At 51.6% G+C, this 16,454-nt stretch overlaps 1 protein-coding gene across 1 annotated transcript; it reads right to left on the bottom strand.

The window, feature by feature from the left end:
• Positions 1-397: 397 nt before the first annotated feature.
• NIPAL4 (NIPA like domain containing 4) lies at positions 398-13,784 on the bottom strand. Its single transcript, XM_081133867.1, has 6 exons — positions 13,698-13,784; positions 10,227-10,463; positions 7,259-7,315; positions 5,996-6,086; positions 3,555-3,715; positions 398-2,716 (listed from the first exon to the last, which is right to left on the bottom strand). Exons 1-6 carry the CDS (start codon positions 13,741-13,743, stop codon positions 2,088-2,090), a joined length of 1,221 nt encoding a protein of 406 aa, XP_080989993.1. The 5' UTR covers positions 13,744-13,784; the 3' UTR covers positions 398-2,087.
• Positions 13,785-16,454: the final 2,670 nt, after the last annotated feature.

Below are 16,454 nucleotides of genomic sequence, written 5' to 3'. Positions count from 1 at the left end.
TGAAGACGAGGCTTGGAGCCACATATAATGTGGACTCTTCCTGGCTGTGTGGCCTTGGGTGATTCCTTAACCTCCCTGAGACCCTTTCCTCATATATAAAATGATAAAAACATATCCACCTTGGGGATTTTTGAGGACTTAAAGGGAGGATTTACGTAAAGCTCTTAGCACAAGTGAGGATTCTAGTAAGGGCTCGGGCATTAACAAGGGATGAGTGTCGAACACTGACTCTGTTCCCAAGACAGCCCTTCCTACTCTAGTGAGCACCGTTGAAAACCACTGTAGGGACTTCCTTGGAAGCCACACCCTCCAGAGATCAGGGACCGGCTTCCCAGCACTGGAGGAGCCAGGGTAATGGTTCCGTGTCCAAGGAAGGTTAAGACGCAAGTATAAAGTAAACACACCCGAAGGTCTTTATTCTTGACCCTGCAGACCACACTCTCAGGGCCCTCAGATCATGGCTCTTCTCAAGATCCAACGTGTTGCATTGATTTTCATTACAGACAGAAATCCACATTCATCAGGAACTGGGGGTTTGAGGCTGGAGGTGCAGGAAGCCAGCCTGTTGGTCAGCTGAACCTTTGCAGCTCCAAGGCCAACAAGAACGTGGCCTGGGCTTGGTGCACTTAGGGGCTGGTCTGTAAACATAGGGCGCAGGTGTGGAGCTATACAGGGCGGCACCACCCCAACCTGCGGGCTGAGGACCAGGCCTTCCCTCTTTGCGGATACTTGGCTCCCTTCCTTTCCTTCTGATGGTCCTGTACCAACTCCCACACTCCTGAAGCTGGAAAAGAGACTCAAAGGGAAGGGTATCAATTTCTCTCTCCAGCTGCTCTTGTTTTTTGAATGCCTCTGGCCAAATGTGAGGGGACCAAAGGCAGTCCCCAAAGCAGGTGGTGTTGGAGCATCAAGACATGCTACTTCCCAGGGTGGGCAGCTCATCAGTCGAGCTGGGGGCTTGGTGGCAATCTGGTCAACAGCCAGAATGTACCCGTGCCAGCCTACGCCCCACTTGGTCACTGAAGTTCAAAGCTGGACCCGCTGGCCAAGCATCTAAGGCTGGAGCCCAGAAATTACCTAGAGTCCTCTCGGCCTGGGGTCTTGGTTGGCACCAGAGTAAACACAAAAGTTAGCTCCTGGTTTCTGTAGAGCTGGAGGCTGCTTCCTGCCAAATCCCGACTTTGTGCGTCACTCTCCCCATCTCCCCAAATCTTATTTTGGTTAATCCTTGGGAAAAGAGAAGCACATCTGCTAATAAACAGTCCAACGAGGTACTTTTAAGAGCCGTGCAACTGCTGTTCTCTGAGGCAAAATGAAACACTGGGTTTGACCAGCAGAGCTGGGCCACGAAGCATCTTTTGTTGTGGTTGTCGCTTTGTTTTGAGTCCTGAGAGAACTGCCTGAGTGTCTCAGCGACTGACTCCTGAGGATGTATGGACAGAGGGAAGGGGTGGGCATGGGGGGGAGTCCATGGGATCGAAGATGCTGACCGCCGGCTGGAGTGCTTGGGGGTGGGGCTGGTGCAAATGTTTCCCTGAGACACCAGGTGACTCACAGTAAGAAGGTCAGCTGAGGTCCTGCTTCTGTCTCCAGAGGGAAGCGGAGAAAGCAGCGAGGCGCCTGTCATCAGCTGCGTGTGTGTGGGCTCCGGATGGGGCGGCGCGGTGACCCGCTCCCAGCCTCCGAGCCAGCTGCAGGCCATCAGTCTTGGGGGGCGGGTGCTGAGGACTTCCCGACACCAGCATCTCAGGGACGTCCTTAGGCCGCGCTACATTCAACGGGTCAGGTTCTGTCTTCCCAACAACACACAGAGGGCGCCGAGGAAACACGTGGGAGGGGAGGTCCAGGGGACCGCTGGCAACAATGCGAGTGGGGTGTCTAGTCACTGAGGCTGTGTTTCCAGGAGGCGCTGCCCCCACCACTGGCTGGGTAGGGATTCCTCTCCTGGAAACAGTGATGAGGTATAAACGAGCATCTCAGAAAAGAGGGCCCACTGGTAACAGTCATGCTGAGAATAACCAGGTGGCTCCGAAACCGAGAAGCCAGGCTGTGCCACAGGGCTCGTCCTCGCACCTCGGTCCTGAGCCTTAAGAATGGACGGTAAACACTTTGGGCTTTTCTTCTGGAGACGGGGTGCTGGACAGCTCTATATTGTCCACAAGGACGTTCTTGTCTTCGAGTCTAATGACAGTGGGCTCGGGGGCGGGGGCAGGGGTGGGGGTCTTGTGCATGTGGGGCAAGCGCGTCTGGCTCATGTCCAGGTCCCTGAAAGCATGAAGCATGAACACACCCAGGATGATGGTGACAAAGCCAGACAGGGTGCCCACAATGTCCACGGCAGACATGCTGTGCCACTCCTTGAAGAGGATCATGGAGGAGGTGACCACGATCGTGGTGAAGAACACGTAGTATATGGGGAACACCAGGGAGGTGTTGAAAATGTCCAGCGCCCGGTTGAGGAAGTTGACCTGAGTGCTGAGCGAGAGCGCCAGGATGAGGGACAGGATGTAGGGCAGCGGGTGCCGCACCACCGGCAGCCCCTGGAAGAAGTTCTTGATGGTGATGCCCAGGCCCTTGACGGCAGACACCGAGAAGGCGCCGATCACGGAGCAGATGACGATGTACACGAGGATGTTCCTTTGTCCGTAACGGGGGGCGATGATGAAGATGAGGATGAGGCAGGACACCAGCAGCAGCACCGCGAACACGATGTACCCTTCAGGGGGAGAGGCAGGCAGATGAGCCCTGAGACCACGGCTTCCTCGTTTGTAAAACAAGGCTCACGGCAAGACCTTCCGCACTGAGCTCTCTTTGCAGGATTAAACGAGATAACGTATGCTGCAGGACTGGATGTGTCACCCCATTGGTGACGGGCGCACCGAGAGGTCACCGGTTGGACCGCCCCCCCGTCAGGGCATATGCCAGGGTTGTGGGCTCGATGCCCAGTAGGGGGGTGCAGGAGGCAGCCGATCGATGTTGATGTGTCTCGCTCATTGATGTTTCTAAATCTCCCTCCCCTTTCCTCTCTCTCTCAAATCAATAAAAACATTAAAAAAAAAAAGGCTGAATGTGTCCACCTAACCCCCAATGTGCGGGTATTTGGAGGTGGGGCCTTTGGTTGGTGACAGGGTCATGCGGGGTGGAGCCCTCACGGATGGGATTAGTATCCTTATAAAAGGGACCCGAGAGCTCCCTCCGCCACCTGGGACACAGTAGGAAGATGGTTGTGTACGAATCGGGAAGAAGCGAGCTTTCACCAGACACACAGTCTGCTGGCACCTTGATCATGGACTTCCAGCCTCCAGAATTGTGAGAAGTAAATTTCTGGTTTATAAGCCAGCCAGTCTATGGTATTCTGGGGTGCAGCCCGAACTGACGAAGACAAGGCAGGTAGAGCATTCGGAACAGTGCCTGGCGCATACTAACCCTCAGTAAGTGGCCCCGACACCTGGCAGCCCCCCAGCTTTCTTCAGCTGGCCTTCCCCAGGTGGCAGCACCTGCGATGCTCCGCTCACGGCCCAGCCCCTTCCTGCTCGGCCCTGCTCGGCGCCTACCTGTGTCCTTCATCTTGGCCGCCATCTCCACGACAGTGGTGACCTTCTCCTCCTCGGGGGCGTGTATCACCATCACCGTGCTGCCCGTCACGCAGATCACACAGCCCAGCTTTCCCAGCAGGTTCAGGCTCTCTCCCAGGACATAGGAGGAGAGGACGGCACTGCGGGCGGGGAGGGGAGGGGGAGATGAGGCAGCCGGGCCTGTGCCAGCGCCCCGGAGAGAGACGGGGTCTGAGCAAGTGCTCCCAGAGATCCGCAGATCAGGACGCACTCCTCTCTCACAGGGGAGCTTTTCCAGCCCCCCGCACCCTTACTGACGGGAGGGTTACCGTGTGTGCTGGTGGAACGGACATACATGGGGACTTCTTTCATTTTTAGGGACTGAAACTTTTCCAAAACAGAAGAGTTGGAAGAGCCCTTCAAAGCACTCTTGTTAACTTCCTACCCAAGGAGCACGTCTTCTCTTAACATCGTAAACAGACAGCTTTCAGCCTTGAATTGTATACCTCTGGTGGCAAGCAGCTCACCCCTTCACAAGGTAAATGAATCCATTGTAAGTTCATTTTAATTGTACACCAAAACTATGGTAATTTGTACTCATTATTTCATTTCTATTCTTTGAGCCGTAAGAACAAATCTATTCCTTCTTCCTTGTGTAGATAACAATATAAACAACCACACTGACAATTATAGGCACTGCGTCTCAGGCCTCTATTATGTACTATGTGTTACACTAGGAACTTTCTATTATCTCACTAGCATCTCACAACTTTTTGAGAAGTAAAATATGCTATCCCCATTTTATAGATGAGAAAACTGAGTCTCATAGAAGTTAAAACTACTGGCAAGGTCATATGACTGGTTAGTAGACAAGCCAGGATTTGAGCTCCAGTTCTGTCTCACTGTAAAGCCTGTGGTTTTGCCTCTGCTCATCACTGAAGAGAATTCTCGTGGCTTCCGTGAGTCTTCTCTTTCTTTTCTGGCAAAGCACCTCCACTTCCTTGCTGTTCCTAGATGATATAATTTTCATTCCCCTCACATCTTCCAGAAGGGCCAGCAGAGGTGAGGGAGAAAGGGAGGGAAATCAGGCAAGATGGGTATAATTGCTGGGGCACGCTTTTGTTTCTTTACAAAGATAGCATTAGTTTATGGTAAAAATCTGTTATCTGACCTAGGGCCCAATGAGAGAGGATTGATGTCCAACCTCCTCTGGATGTCTCCCATCTCTCCTCTAAAACTACCAAAAACATTTTACCCATGTGGCCCATTCAAGAGGGCCTGGTGACGTTAGCATAAGCAGAGGTCACATAGTGGAGGACTCCTGACTCTCCCAGCTTCCCACGGGTGGGAATTTGTAAACTAATCAGATAAGCAGTCATGGGGTAACACTGCTACATCAGCCAACTGTGCAAGATGCGTCACGGCTCTGTTTGTTGTTGTTTTTTGACTGCGTAAACGTTGCAAAATTGTCATCGAGAATGTAAAACGAAATAGGAAATTATGGATACTGGGCGTGGTTGGCCAGAATTTACCAGGGCTCCAAGGTTAAGCCAATTCGAGGCAGCTTCAAATGGGGCTTCAGGACCCCTACAAAGAGCTATGTTTGTAGCTCGGGAGGAATGGGCCAATGGGAAGCACACACATTTAGGATCAGTTATTTTAAAACTAGATAATGTTTGCTAGGCAACACCACAGCACAGTGGCTAAGCACCCAGACTCTGACATTAGACTGTTGTGTGAGGATCCTGGCCTAGCCTCTTACGACCTGGGTGACCTTGGCTGAGTTGCTTAACCTCTCTCAGCCCCAGGTCTCCTCTGCTTTCTAATTAGTAGGGATGCTGTCAAGATTAAATGAATTAATACATGATTACATTTGGCACATTTAGCACATAGTAAGCCCTTCATATATGTTAGCCATGGTCATTCTTCAACGCCAGTCTATGAGCTTTCTGTGCATTATCTCATTTAGTCCTTGTGGCAATGCCTTCAGGTACGCGTTATTAGCATTTAACAGGTGGGGAAACTGAGCTTAAAGAGGTTAAGTGACTGGCACATGGTAACATAACTACTAAGTGGCAGAGCTAAGGTGAGAACTCAGGGAGTGTTCCATCTCAGGTTCATGCTTCTCACTTATAAGCTTCTCCTATTGGGGCAACGAAACATTGACATGAGACATTCAGACTGGTGGAAGTGGAAGCTCTCCCCATGGGTTTGGGCTTGGCCTGCCCCTCCGTTGCCTGGCAAATTGAGGGGATGCTAGAGCAACCGGCAGCAAGCAATTCCAGGAGCCAGAGCTCTGAACAGCACACCGCCTCTTTCTGGGAGCTGGGACCGACCCATGTCCCTGATCGCAAGTGGCAGTTGATGCCACTTGGCAGTTCCAGACCTCAACAAACTGAAAATAGGAAAGAGCCAGAGAAAGCAAGAGAGGTGACAATAACCTGATGAGGACACTCAGTGCTCCCAGAGGTGTGATGACTGTCGCAGGAGCAAACGCGTAGGCCCCGAAGTTGGCGACTTCTCCAGCACCCACTAGGAAATTAAGGGAGAAAAGAGGCTAGTGTGGCTCCAGCGCCCCATCTCCAGCCCCGGTGAACCTGGGTAGAGACGGCTTCATTCAGTGTTCGACCGTTCACAGAATCCCAGACTAGCAATTCTTAAAATCCTGGTCCCTATGCTCTCTCCCAGAGAATCTGATCAGAAGGCCAGGCCCAGATCATCCTAATCAAAACCTTCCAATTTAAAGATCGGGAAGCTGGCCCAGAGTTCAAGGTAACATGACATGGTTGTGGGTAGACGTCTTGTTGTTGAGGTCTCTTGGCTTCTTCTAGTCCACGCATGGTTAAGGGACTGCCAATATTTGGTCTGTATCTTTAAGGTAAGTTCTAAAAAGTATTAATTATCCAATAAAGAAACAGTTGTAGTTATTAATTCTCCAGGTACCAACTGGTCCAGAGAGTCATTTTTCCCAAAGGAACCGTGGACAGTTTACAACAGATAAGCAGGTGTTTAGAAAGTCTGATATTCTCCCAATTCTCCCAAAGGGCCCAATTCTCCCCATCTGAGTTGCCAGTTTGCAGACTCCTGCAAATGCCTCTTCTGTCTCTGCTGAAAGAGAATGACTGGGTCTGCCCTTTGAAAGCAGATGATAAATGTGATTGCTCTAAGACTAGAATAAAAACCTGACGTAGGGAATTATAAATGGAAAGCTGGCTAAGTTTCCATCTGAAAGAATTAGGGTTTGAAAGCCAGAGAGGGTGGGTGGAAAGTGGTGTAAATGTGCAAATTTGGGCAAACCTTAAGTGGCAGACCAGCCAGGTTCTAAGTGAGCCCACAAATTGCCTGTGGAATGGGGGAGTTGGCTCAGGAGCCCCAGTTTCTGCCATGGAGAAGTCCAAGAGCCATCAACAGCCCCCTTGTTTCAGGGGAAGTTGAGAAATTGCATCTTTATCATGATCAGCTCTGTACAAACCTCTCTGGGGACAGATGCTTCATGGATGAAAAACTGACTTTGGGTTGAGAAAATGGTCTGAGATACAGGTAGGATGTTCTACCTTCAAAGACTATCAGGTTTCCCCCTAAAAATCTGTGCCTCACATCCATATTTTGCACACTAGAGACAGAAATGCCCCATCCACCCTTCCTTTCATCTCTGCCTCTGACATCGCTAGGCCACTGTCATTAGTAGCAAAGACCCTACTCACTTGTGAGGAACCCAGCCCACCACATCGCGTCCTTTAGGTAGCCATAGCCTCCGTCCACTGTAGGGAGAAACAGACACAAGTTAGAGCTCGGCCACACTCTCTCCGGCACCTTTTCTTCATTTTTTCAATTCTCACCTGAGGGTATTTTTCCCATTGCTTTTCAGAGAGAGAGAAAGAGAGAGAAACATTGATGCGAGAGAAACACATCAATTTGGCTGCCTCCAGCACTTGCCCCGACCAGGGCTGGGGATCAAGCCTGCAACTGAGGTATGTGCCCTTGGCCAGAATCGAACCCTAGACCTTTCAGTCCTCGGGCTGATGCTCTAACCACTGAGCCAAAAGGGCTCTTCGGCACCTTTTCTCTCTCTCCCTTCACTCCACAATCTCTAAGGGTTCAGTACATGTTAGCTTGGTTAGCTCTGGCCTTGCTTCTGGGCCCTCTCCTGGGTGAGTTCATCCATTCCCCAATTTTTAAATACCATCTATGTGCTAGTGTCCCTGTTTCATACATATGCCCTGATCCTTTCTTCTGAGCCCAGATGCATATCCACTTGCTTATTTGACATCTCTTGGATCTCTCACAGGCATCCCACATTCTGTCCTAAATGGAACTCTTGATTTTTAAAGGCTCCCCATCCACCCACCAAATGAAACTCAGTGATTGGCACCTATGGACCATGTACCTAGTTGCTTAAGCCAGAAACAACTGACTCCTCCAACTCCTCCACCTTCTGCTTCCAGTCCATCCTGCTGATTCCATCTCCAAAAAGCATCTCACAGGTGTCCACTCTACGGCCACCACCCAACTCCAAGGGGCTATCATCACCTCTGGCCTGGGCTGAGGCAATAACCTGCTCCAGTTCTTCCCTCGCCTCACTGTAATCCATTCCTTTTTGTAGCAGCCAGTGGTCTATGATTGTCATGCCTCAGTTTATGGCTGGCCAATGGCTTCCAAATACTCCCAAGATAAAGACCAGAATCCTTAGCAAGCCCATTCATAGTTCTGACCCTGCTCCTGTCACGCTTATACTACAATCTAGCTGCGCAGGTTTCCTTTCAGTTCTTCAAAAACGATGAGGTCTTTTTGGCCTGAAGACCTCCGCACGTGCTTTTCCATGTTCGGAATAGTCTCCTTAAGGATATTTGCCTGAATCTACACTCGCTCTACAGGTCTCTGCTTGAGTGATGCTACCCCCGAGACCTTTCTCCCTGAACCCTTACCTCTGTTATTTCCCCTTGGGGTCGTCTGTCATCTCACCCAGCTCTTCTTCTTGACACTTATCATTTATAATGTGAATCAATCTATTTATTTTCTGGCATTTCTCCCACACAAATGGAAGCTCCATGAAGCCAGGAATTGTGTCTGCTTTGTTCACATGGTCTCAGAGCCTGTCCATAGTCAATACTCAATAATATTAGCAATGATGATGATGATGGCGATGGCTAGGTTTAAAGACAATTCTGTGAAAATCCAAAAATCGCATGTCACTTTTTATGAATTCCCATTTTTCTAGGAAGGTCTTTAGATTCCTAAAGGAGTTAAAATCTCCCATAAAAGTAAGAGCTCTGAAAGCATTTTACTCTAAGGTTTGAAACCTTAGAAGGTATTAAAATAGCAGAAAATAAAATTAACATGTCTCAGCTTGAGCACATCACCTTCCTACAAACCTGCCCCTCCCGAGTTATTCACCCCACAAAACAGGCACCCTCATCTCCCCAGTTGCTCGAACCCTAAAGCTGCGTCATTCTTGACTCGCGTTTTTACTGTCCCCTTGGAGCCAGTCAACACCAAACCCAGTAAGTTCTGCCTTCAAAACTGGACTCCACCACTTGTCTCCATGCCCACTGCTCTCTCCCAGCCCCAAAGGTCCCCTAACTGGTCTTCCAACTTGTCCCTAATCCACTCTCCACCCGCCACTGGGGATCTTCTCACATCATAAATCAGACTATGTTCCTCCCCTGCCTAAAGCCTCTCGGTCCCTTGCGTCCACACTCGAGTTCTGAAGCCCAGTTTATGAGACCTGTCGTGATCAGCCCCAACACCATCTCTTCCCCGGCCACGCTCCAGCTGCTCCGAACTACATTCAGCTTCTAATATCACTCGTGCTCTCTCACCTCTGAGCCTTTGCACACGCTGTTCCTTCTGCCTGGAACACCATGTCCCCCTTTTTCCCCTCCCCTTGCTATCTCCTCGTTATTTAGGTCTCAGCTTCTGGATCACTTCTAAAGAAAATCCCCCCTTAACCCCAAAGCCCGGGCTTCGCATGCCCCTCCACAATATTGCCATAGCACCCCATTTTCCCCATGATAGCACTTAACACACTACGGAACAACTGCCTTCTGACATGCCTGTCTCTCCCACTCCATTCAATGTCCCACGAGGGCACTGCAGCCCATGTCTAACGTCGCACCCGGCACACAGTAGGTACACAATGAATGATGATTAAAGGAATAAATTCTTTTACACATGATTCCATTTCTCAAGAAATGTTTCATGGATACACATCTTATTTTCCAAACAAGCAAATCCCTGCAGAGAGAGACTCAGCAATTCTTTTGTAACCCATAAGGGAGCTCAATTTGCTAGTAAGTGAGGGCCTACTAGCATCTGATGTAGTTCCAGGCAGAGGGATTTGTATTCCCATTTTGTAGGGAAGTTGTGACTTGTCTATGACGACACAGCTGGTAAGAAATAAAACCAGGACTAGACCTGGGGTTTCTGACTCTTGGCCGTGGGACCATTCCCTCTCTTTACCCCAATCAACTGATGATGAGGTTGTCAGGAAATACTGGATTATAAACGAAGGTCTCCTATCAGTGGACTGGATTCCCAATGGGGTTGACAGTGAGCCTTTCGTGCCCTTCGAGTCCAGGCTCCCAAACTGCTGCAGTGAAGAGAGGTTCACAGGGCTGGCTGAGGGTTCAGTGGCCCAGCACCCCATCTCCACCTCCCCCACCAGGAGCCTACCAGCTCGTGTGGCCCCCGAGGCCACCAGACGCTGGAGGCCTTTCTTCTTGAGGATGACGCTGCTGCCGATGAGGAAGCTTGACAGGATGGCCAGCCCCAGGCCGACGTAGAAGCTGTAGGTCTTGGTGAACTTCTGCCAGCTGTTAGAGGTGACATTGTTGGGTGTCTGGGGGTTGAGGTCACCGATGATCTGGCACAGGACTTGCTGGGAGGAGCAGTACAGGGTAATCAGGGAACCTAGATGGGAAGACCATGGCAGGAGAGTCATGCTGGGGACATCGGCATGTTTTAAAGATACTAGAATTGACAAGTGTTTCGGACCCCATGCTCCAGCTACACCAGGGTCCATCTGCACATGGGCCCCCCACCTCAAAACAGCTGTTAACATTCACCAGTGCTGACGCCAGGCTTGCATGAGCTCATCAAATTTTTATAACCACATAAGTGCTGTCTTTAAATCCCATTTCACAGACACAGATTTGGAAGCCATGAGAGGTCATGTACTTTGCCTAAGAATACACATGGACTCCCAACTCTAGCACGTAACCACTCAGCTATTCTGATGCCTCAAACACCAGGCAGGGGCCCCCAAGCTCTCCTTGAATCCAACCTCCAGCCCTCCATAGGAATCCCCTCTCCTCTGGGCCTCCAACAGCCCTGGGTCACCCAGGGATTCTCCCTCCCAGAGTCCTCTTCATTTACATATCCCTACCCCAGGCACATGGAGACCCTTGACAGGTAACGGGAGGCAGTGAGGTTAGAGAGTCCCCAGCCCTTTCTAGGCCTGAGGGTGATCAATCTTTAGGCCGCAGAGGGATCATGTTCCTCTCAGAATCTGTGTTGAGTTTTCTTTCCAAGTCTGAGAATTCGGGAGAGTCTGAATCAGTCCTCATGCCCCAGGGCCAGCCCACCCTTGCTTGCTCTGCTGGCACAAACACCAAGGACAACAGGACAAACTTGGGCCTGAGGGGCAGACCTTCAGTCAAAAAACTAAGCTGTCTAAGTTCAAGGAAACAGGACAGAGCATAGCCAATGATCCCCAGTGCTAGTACTCTCAGGGCCTTCTGCTCTGGGGCTTTCCATGAACCTTCCCATCATGAAAATGGCACAGTGGTCATGTCCAGGGTTTTAGCTAAAGGAATTGGGACCCTGATAAGTTCAGTAGCCTGCCTAAGGCTATGTTGCTGGTAATTGGTGAAGCCAGACTTGGACCCCAAGCCTACCTGCCACCAAAACCCATGCTCTTACCCCGCCTCCCCTCCAACAAAACAGGCAGCACAGGGGGTGACATTTCATTTGGCATCTTGAAGGTTATTTCAAAATATGAATTTGTTACCAACATTTAAAAATCAGATTTCCCATGAAAATGCAGTCTTTGGTTACCTTATGGGGCATACCTTACCATTTCAACAATTGGCTGCCGCAGGGCAGCGTTGCCCCCCTAGACGGGACATGCTCTTTGCAATGCCCCAGAGTCCATACCTGACTCCCTTCAGTCATTTTTTTTTTTTTTTTAATATATCTTTATTTATTTCAGAGAGAGGAAAGGAGAGGGAGAGACAGAGATAGAAACATCAATGATGAGAGAGTCATTGATCGAGCCCACAACCGGGCATGTGCCCTGACCGGGAATCGAACCCTGATCTCCTGGATCCTAGGTCGACGCTCAACCGCTGAGCCACCCCCGGCCGGGCCCTTCAGTCATTTTTGTTACATGTGCTGCCCTTGTAGGCATTTGAGCTTGTGACCTCTGGTGGTAGAAGGTCTTTTTCTAACTGTGTGTCATAAAGACCTGGCTCCTTTGTCAAGGATGTAAGCCTGGGCCAGGGACTTCCCCTTGGACCAAGCTTGCACTAGAAGGGCCCCAAAGTCCAAGGTCAGGCAGCTCTGGCTTTGGGATACCCAGCACATAGAGTGGCATTTCAGTGGAACTAAATAGTGACCTTTCTCCCATGGATAGAAGCACAGACCAGCAGAGCTGGAACAACCCTTAGAAGGCAACCCGTCCAACCCCCTTTCAGCTGGGGAAACTGAGGCTCCAAGAAGGGGAAGTACTAACTTGTGTCACACAAACACCCAGTGGCAGCTGGGTGTGGAACCCACCAGGAGACACCTATGTGTCTTTCACCGTGGGCGATCTCACTGACATCTGTGTCACAATCGAGAGAAGATGAGACAGGACGGCATCTGGGCCCCCGATCAAACTCATCCTGATTGCTCACCCGTGTTCCTCACCTGGGACAAGAATGAAGTCTGGGGAGTTCCCTGAGCTCAGGAAATGAGCCAGAGCCTGGGAGGGCGTGGGTCGAGGAAGGTGACTCCCAAGAGGAAGGTCGAGCCCATGCCCATGCCCATCCCCTGCCCTCCTGAAGGTGCACCTCCAGCAGGTGGAACCAAAGAGCCCATTGTGGGCTTTGCTGTTTGGGGGAGGCCTGAGGCACCCAGGAGGCACAGCGCCCTCCACTGAATCAAGCTGTCCCACAGGGATAAAAAGAAACAGGGGGAAGGCTGAGGGCCAAAGGAAATCCAGTTCTGGGAGGGATGTCATCGGACAAACGGCTGTTGGGCCAGATCATTCCTGCGTCTCTTCTAGAACATGCACGGGCTGGGGAACATCTTCTTCCCCAGGGGAAGGAGAGGCTGAAAATGAACTACCTGTTGGTCAGGAAACCAAAGCCAGCCACACCCAACAGGCCGGCTCTGGAAGCTTCACTGGAGAGAGAAGTTAGAACAACAGGGGTGTCCCACAGGCCACAGCTCCAAGGTGAGGTAGGAAAGAGACCTTCCAAGAAAGGAGTTGAGCAGGGCGGCCCGAGTATGGGTTTTAGAACCCAAGAGCCGCGGTTCTGTATTCCAGTCCCCCCTGCCATTACCTCGAGCGAGCCTTCAGACTTTTCAGAGCCTGGTCATGACACCTACCTGTCTTCTGGAGTTGTGTTCAGGACTAACTGGTAAGAAGTCAATGTAACAAGGGGCTTGCCTTACCCTTTCCTGGGTTGTTCTTGCCCACCTTTTGCTAAAAGGCGTGTGTGGGTTTGCAGGGGTTTGGGGAGGGTACCCCTCTCCCCTGTCTTTAGTGGGCCCTCCAGAGACAGCCAGACCTGGGCAGGTACTAAAATCTGAAGCAACTCTACATTAAAAGAAACCCAGGACCCCACACCTCTAGGTGGACCTGTTGCAATCCATGCCCGCTCTGCCTCCTCCCTGCCCTGTTTGTCCCCTTTTCTCCCACTGTCCCCTCAGCTCCCCAGCTCCCAAGACGAGGGAGGTCAGCCAGAACCTTGCTCCTTCCCGACAGGCCTGAGAACCGGGTGGGGGACAACTCGCCGCCCCCCCCGCTCCCCAACCCGCCCCCCTCGGTTTTGGGCCGCCTGGCAAGACAGGGCGAAAAAGGAGAAGAGAGGCGCAGAAAGGGAAGGCGCGCATCCCCTGGGCGCCCCGAGCCCGCGCCGCCCCCGGCCCCGCACCCACCGTTCTCGCAGCCGGAGGAGCTGGCGTTGCCGGCGGGCGGCTCCATGGGGCGCTGGGCGCGCACCGACGCGCGGAGGGCGCCCCGGCTCCGGAGCAGGTGGCCGAGACTGTCCCCGGCGTGTGAGAAGGCGCCGGGGTCGGGACCCAGGGGTGGGGAGAATGACGCTGCCCAGAAGGGGACGGTCCCCGGGGAGGAGTCACCCGGTGTCTTGGGCAACTCCGTGGGCCGGGGTCCCCGCACTCGAGCTGCCCGCAGAGGGGCGCACGCCCTCTCGGGGGCGGAGGGTGCCGGGCTCCCCGCGAGCGAGTCACCGCCCCTCGCCCGGGGCAGCCGGCGAGGGGGCGGGTCCCCGGGCGCCACCCCTCTCCGAAGCCAGGACTAGCACCCAGTTGCCTCTCCAGGGACAGAGGTGATGGTCCCCAGGATGGCGGGAGAGGGGGCAATTTTCTGGCCACGGTGAAAGTGGGACCGTGGGGGTTGCGAGGGGACGCTGCTGCCAGCTGGGGGATCCAGGACCCTGGGATTTTCCTCCCTGCCGCCCTGCCTCCTGCACCCGTTGCACACAGGTCTGAGAGTGCTGGGCACCGGCACAGACCGCACGGAGGGCCCAGGAGGCCGTCGGTATACATGTGGGATGAATGGGGGATAGAAGCTGGGCGAATCCAAAGAAAGAAGTGATTGGGCGTCAGAATGAGTCATACACAGCCCCTGTCTCCCCAGAACCTTACGTATTATGGGGGGGGAACAAAATGGGATCAGCTATCTCGAGATTGATGTTTTCCAAATAACCATTAAAATATAGCGTGATGGAAGGTCTGTGTTACTGTTGTGTAGTCGTAAAAACAGGGCAGGGAGGTGGAGTGTGTGCCTCTGGCCTGGCCTTTTTTAGATCATGAGAGCTGTTGAGATTGCAGTGCATTGTGCCAGTGCTGAGCCCAGATCCTGAGATACTGGCACCCATGTGCTGTTAATACATTTATTTTTGTATAGGTTTGTGATTTGTGGAGCCACTACATTTCAGGGTACATGCAGGGTTGGACCCCTTTGTCCCAGAGTTAAGGGCAGTCCTGAGTTCATCCTGTGCCTTGAGACAGGGCTTTTCAGAGTTAGGCGGACTTTATGTTTTAGGGCCGTGGGCTGAGGTGGAGGGAGCTGGGACCTACTGGAGGGTCTTCCACACCCTCTCTGGCCCCCAAGGATCTTGTTTGTTCTAGGAGGGGGCAGGGCCTCCGCAGGGCTGCCTCTCAGGGTGTCCTAGGAGCGCAGACATAAAGGGCCCCATTGAACTGCAGGCTCCTAGCTGCTGTCCTGACAAAGCCCTTTTCTCCCTGAGCCACAATAGCCCTGTCAGGCAGGTAGCAGGGCCTGCAGCATTGTCTCCCCAGGAAAGAACAAGGGGTTCCCTGTCTGTCCCAGGCGCAGTCTCTCAGGGAGGGCGGGTGGCTTTGGAAGAGTCTGACCAGCCTGGGACAGATGGGCTCTGTCCTTAGCCAGCCAGGCTCTGGGGAACCAGCCACATCTCATTTGGCCAGTTCTTTGGGGGTGAGCAGAAAAAACAAATTTACCAAAACCCAAATTCCTATAAACGTGGCTTCTCTACGGGCATGTCTAAATGTTTTATGTTATAGAGCTGTAGTGTCCAGGACGGCAGCCACCAGCGCCACGTAACCACTGAGAACTTGGCTACTCGGAACTGTGCTAGACTGTACGTGTAACACAGGCACTGTTTATGTTCTGGGCTAGATAATTCTTTGTTGTGGGGGCTGTCCTATGCATTGTAGGATGTTTAGCAGCATCTCCGGTCTCTGCCCTCTAGATGCCAGTAGCACACATACCTGCACTCCCTGCCCATCCCCTACCTCCCTCATGACAACCAGAAACATCCCAGACAATTGCCAAAATTGCCCAAGGTTGAAAACCATCCAGATTTCAAACTTAGTAAGGGAAAAAAACCTGCAAAATATCTCATTTATAATTTTTTAGTACTGATGATTTGTTGAAATGATAATATCTTGGATACATGGGTTAAGAAAATTATATTATTAAAATTCATTTTCTCTATTTTTAATAAACAATTTAAAATTATATATGTGGCTCACATTATATTTCTATTGGACAGTGTTTTAATAGAGGAAGAAACTGAAGGCCAGAGATGGAAAGTGAGCAGTGGAAGGTCCCAGAGCAACAGAGAGGCAGAATCGGGCTTCAATCAGGTTCCCAGACTGGAATCCCAGATCAACTCTGCTACTCCAGACAGCTTCGCAGCTGAAAGGAAATCCAAAAATCAATGCACTGTGTGTTTCCAGTGTGGTATGGCCAGAGAGTGCTGAAGGGGAAATAGAGAGTAGAGACATGAGTAATAGGAATGCTATTCACAGAGGGCTTGCTATATGTTACACGCATACTCATGTAATCTTTGCAACACCCCTGAGAAGTAGGCTCTATTACTACCCCATTTGTCAAATGAGGAAACTGAAGTCCGGTGAAGACACTCAGCCTGTAATCCAACACAGAAGCCAAGAATTCAATACAGACACTCTTTTCCATGCCACCAGGCTGCCCTGTGGTCCTCCGTCTAGGAACACGCCACGAACCTCCAATAGATCACTTCTCCTCCTGGCATTCCTACCCCAGGGAAAAGGGCTGGTCAAGATGTAGCTTGCAGGCCTTTCCAGCCCTGCAGAACTAATCTTCTGGGCAGGGGAAAGACAGATGGCTGTCATCATCTTCAGGCTGACCTGGAATCAAGGGAATCT

This window comes from Miniopterus schreibersii, assembly GCF_964146895.1.
Source record: "Miniopterus schreibersii genome assembly, chromosome: 4".
Taxonomy (NCBI): domain Eukaryota; kingdom Metazoa; phylum Chordata; class Mammalia; order Chiroptera; family Miniopteridae; genus Miniopterus; species Miniopterus schreibersii.
This window is presented reverse-complemented; position numbering and strand designations above follow the sequence as displayed.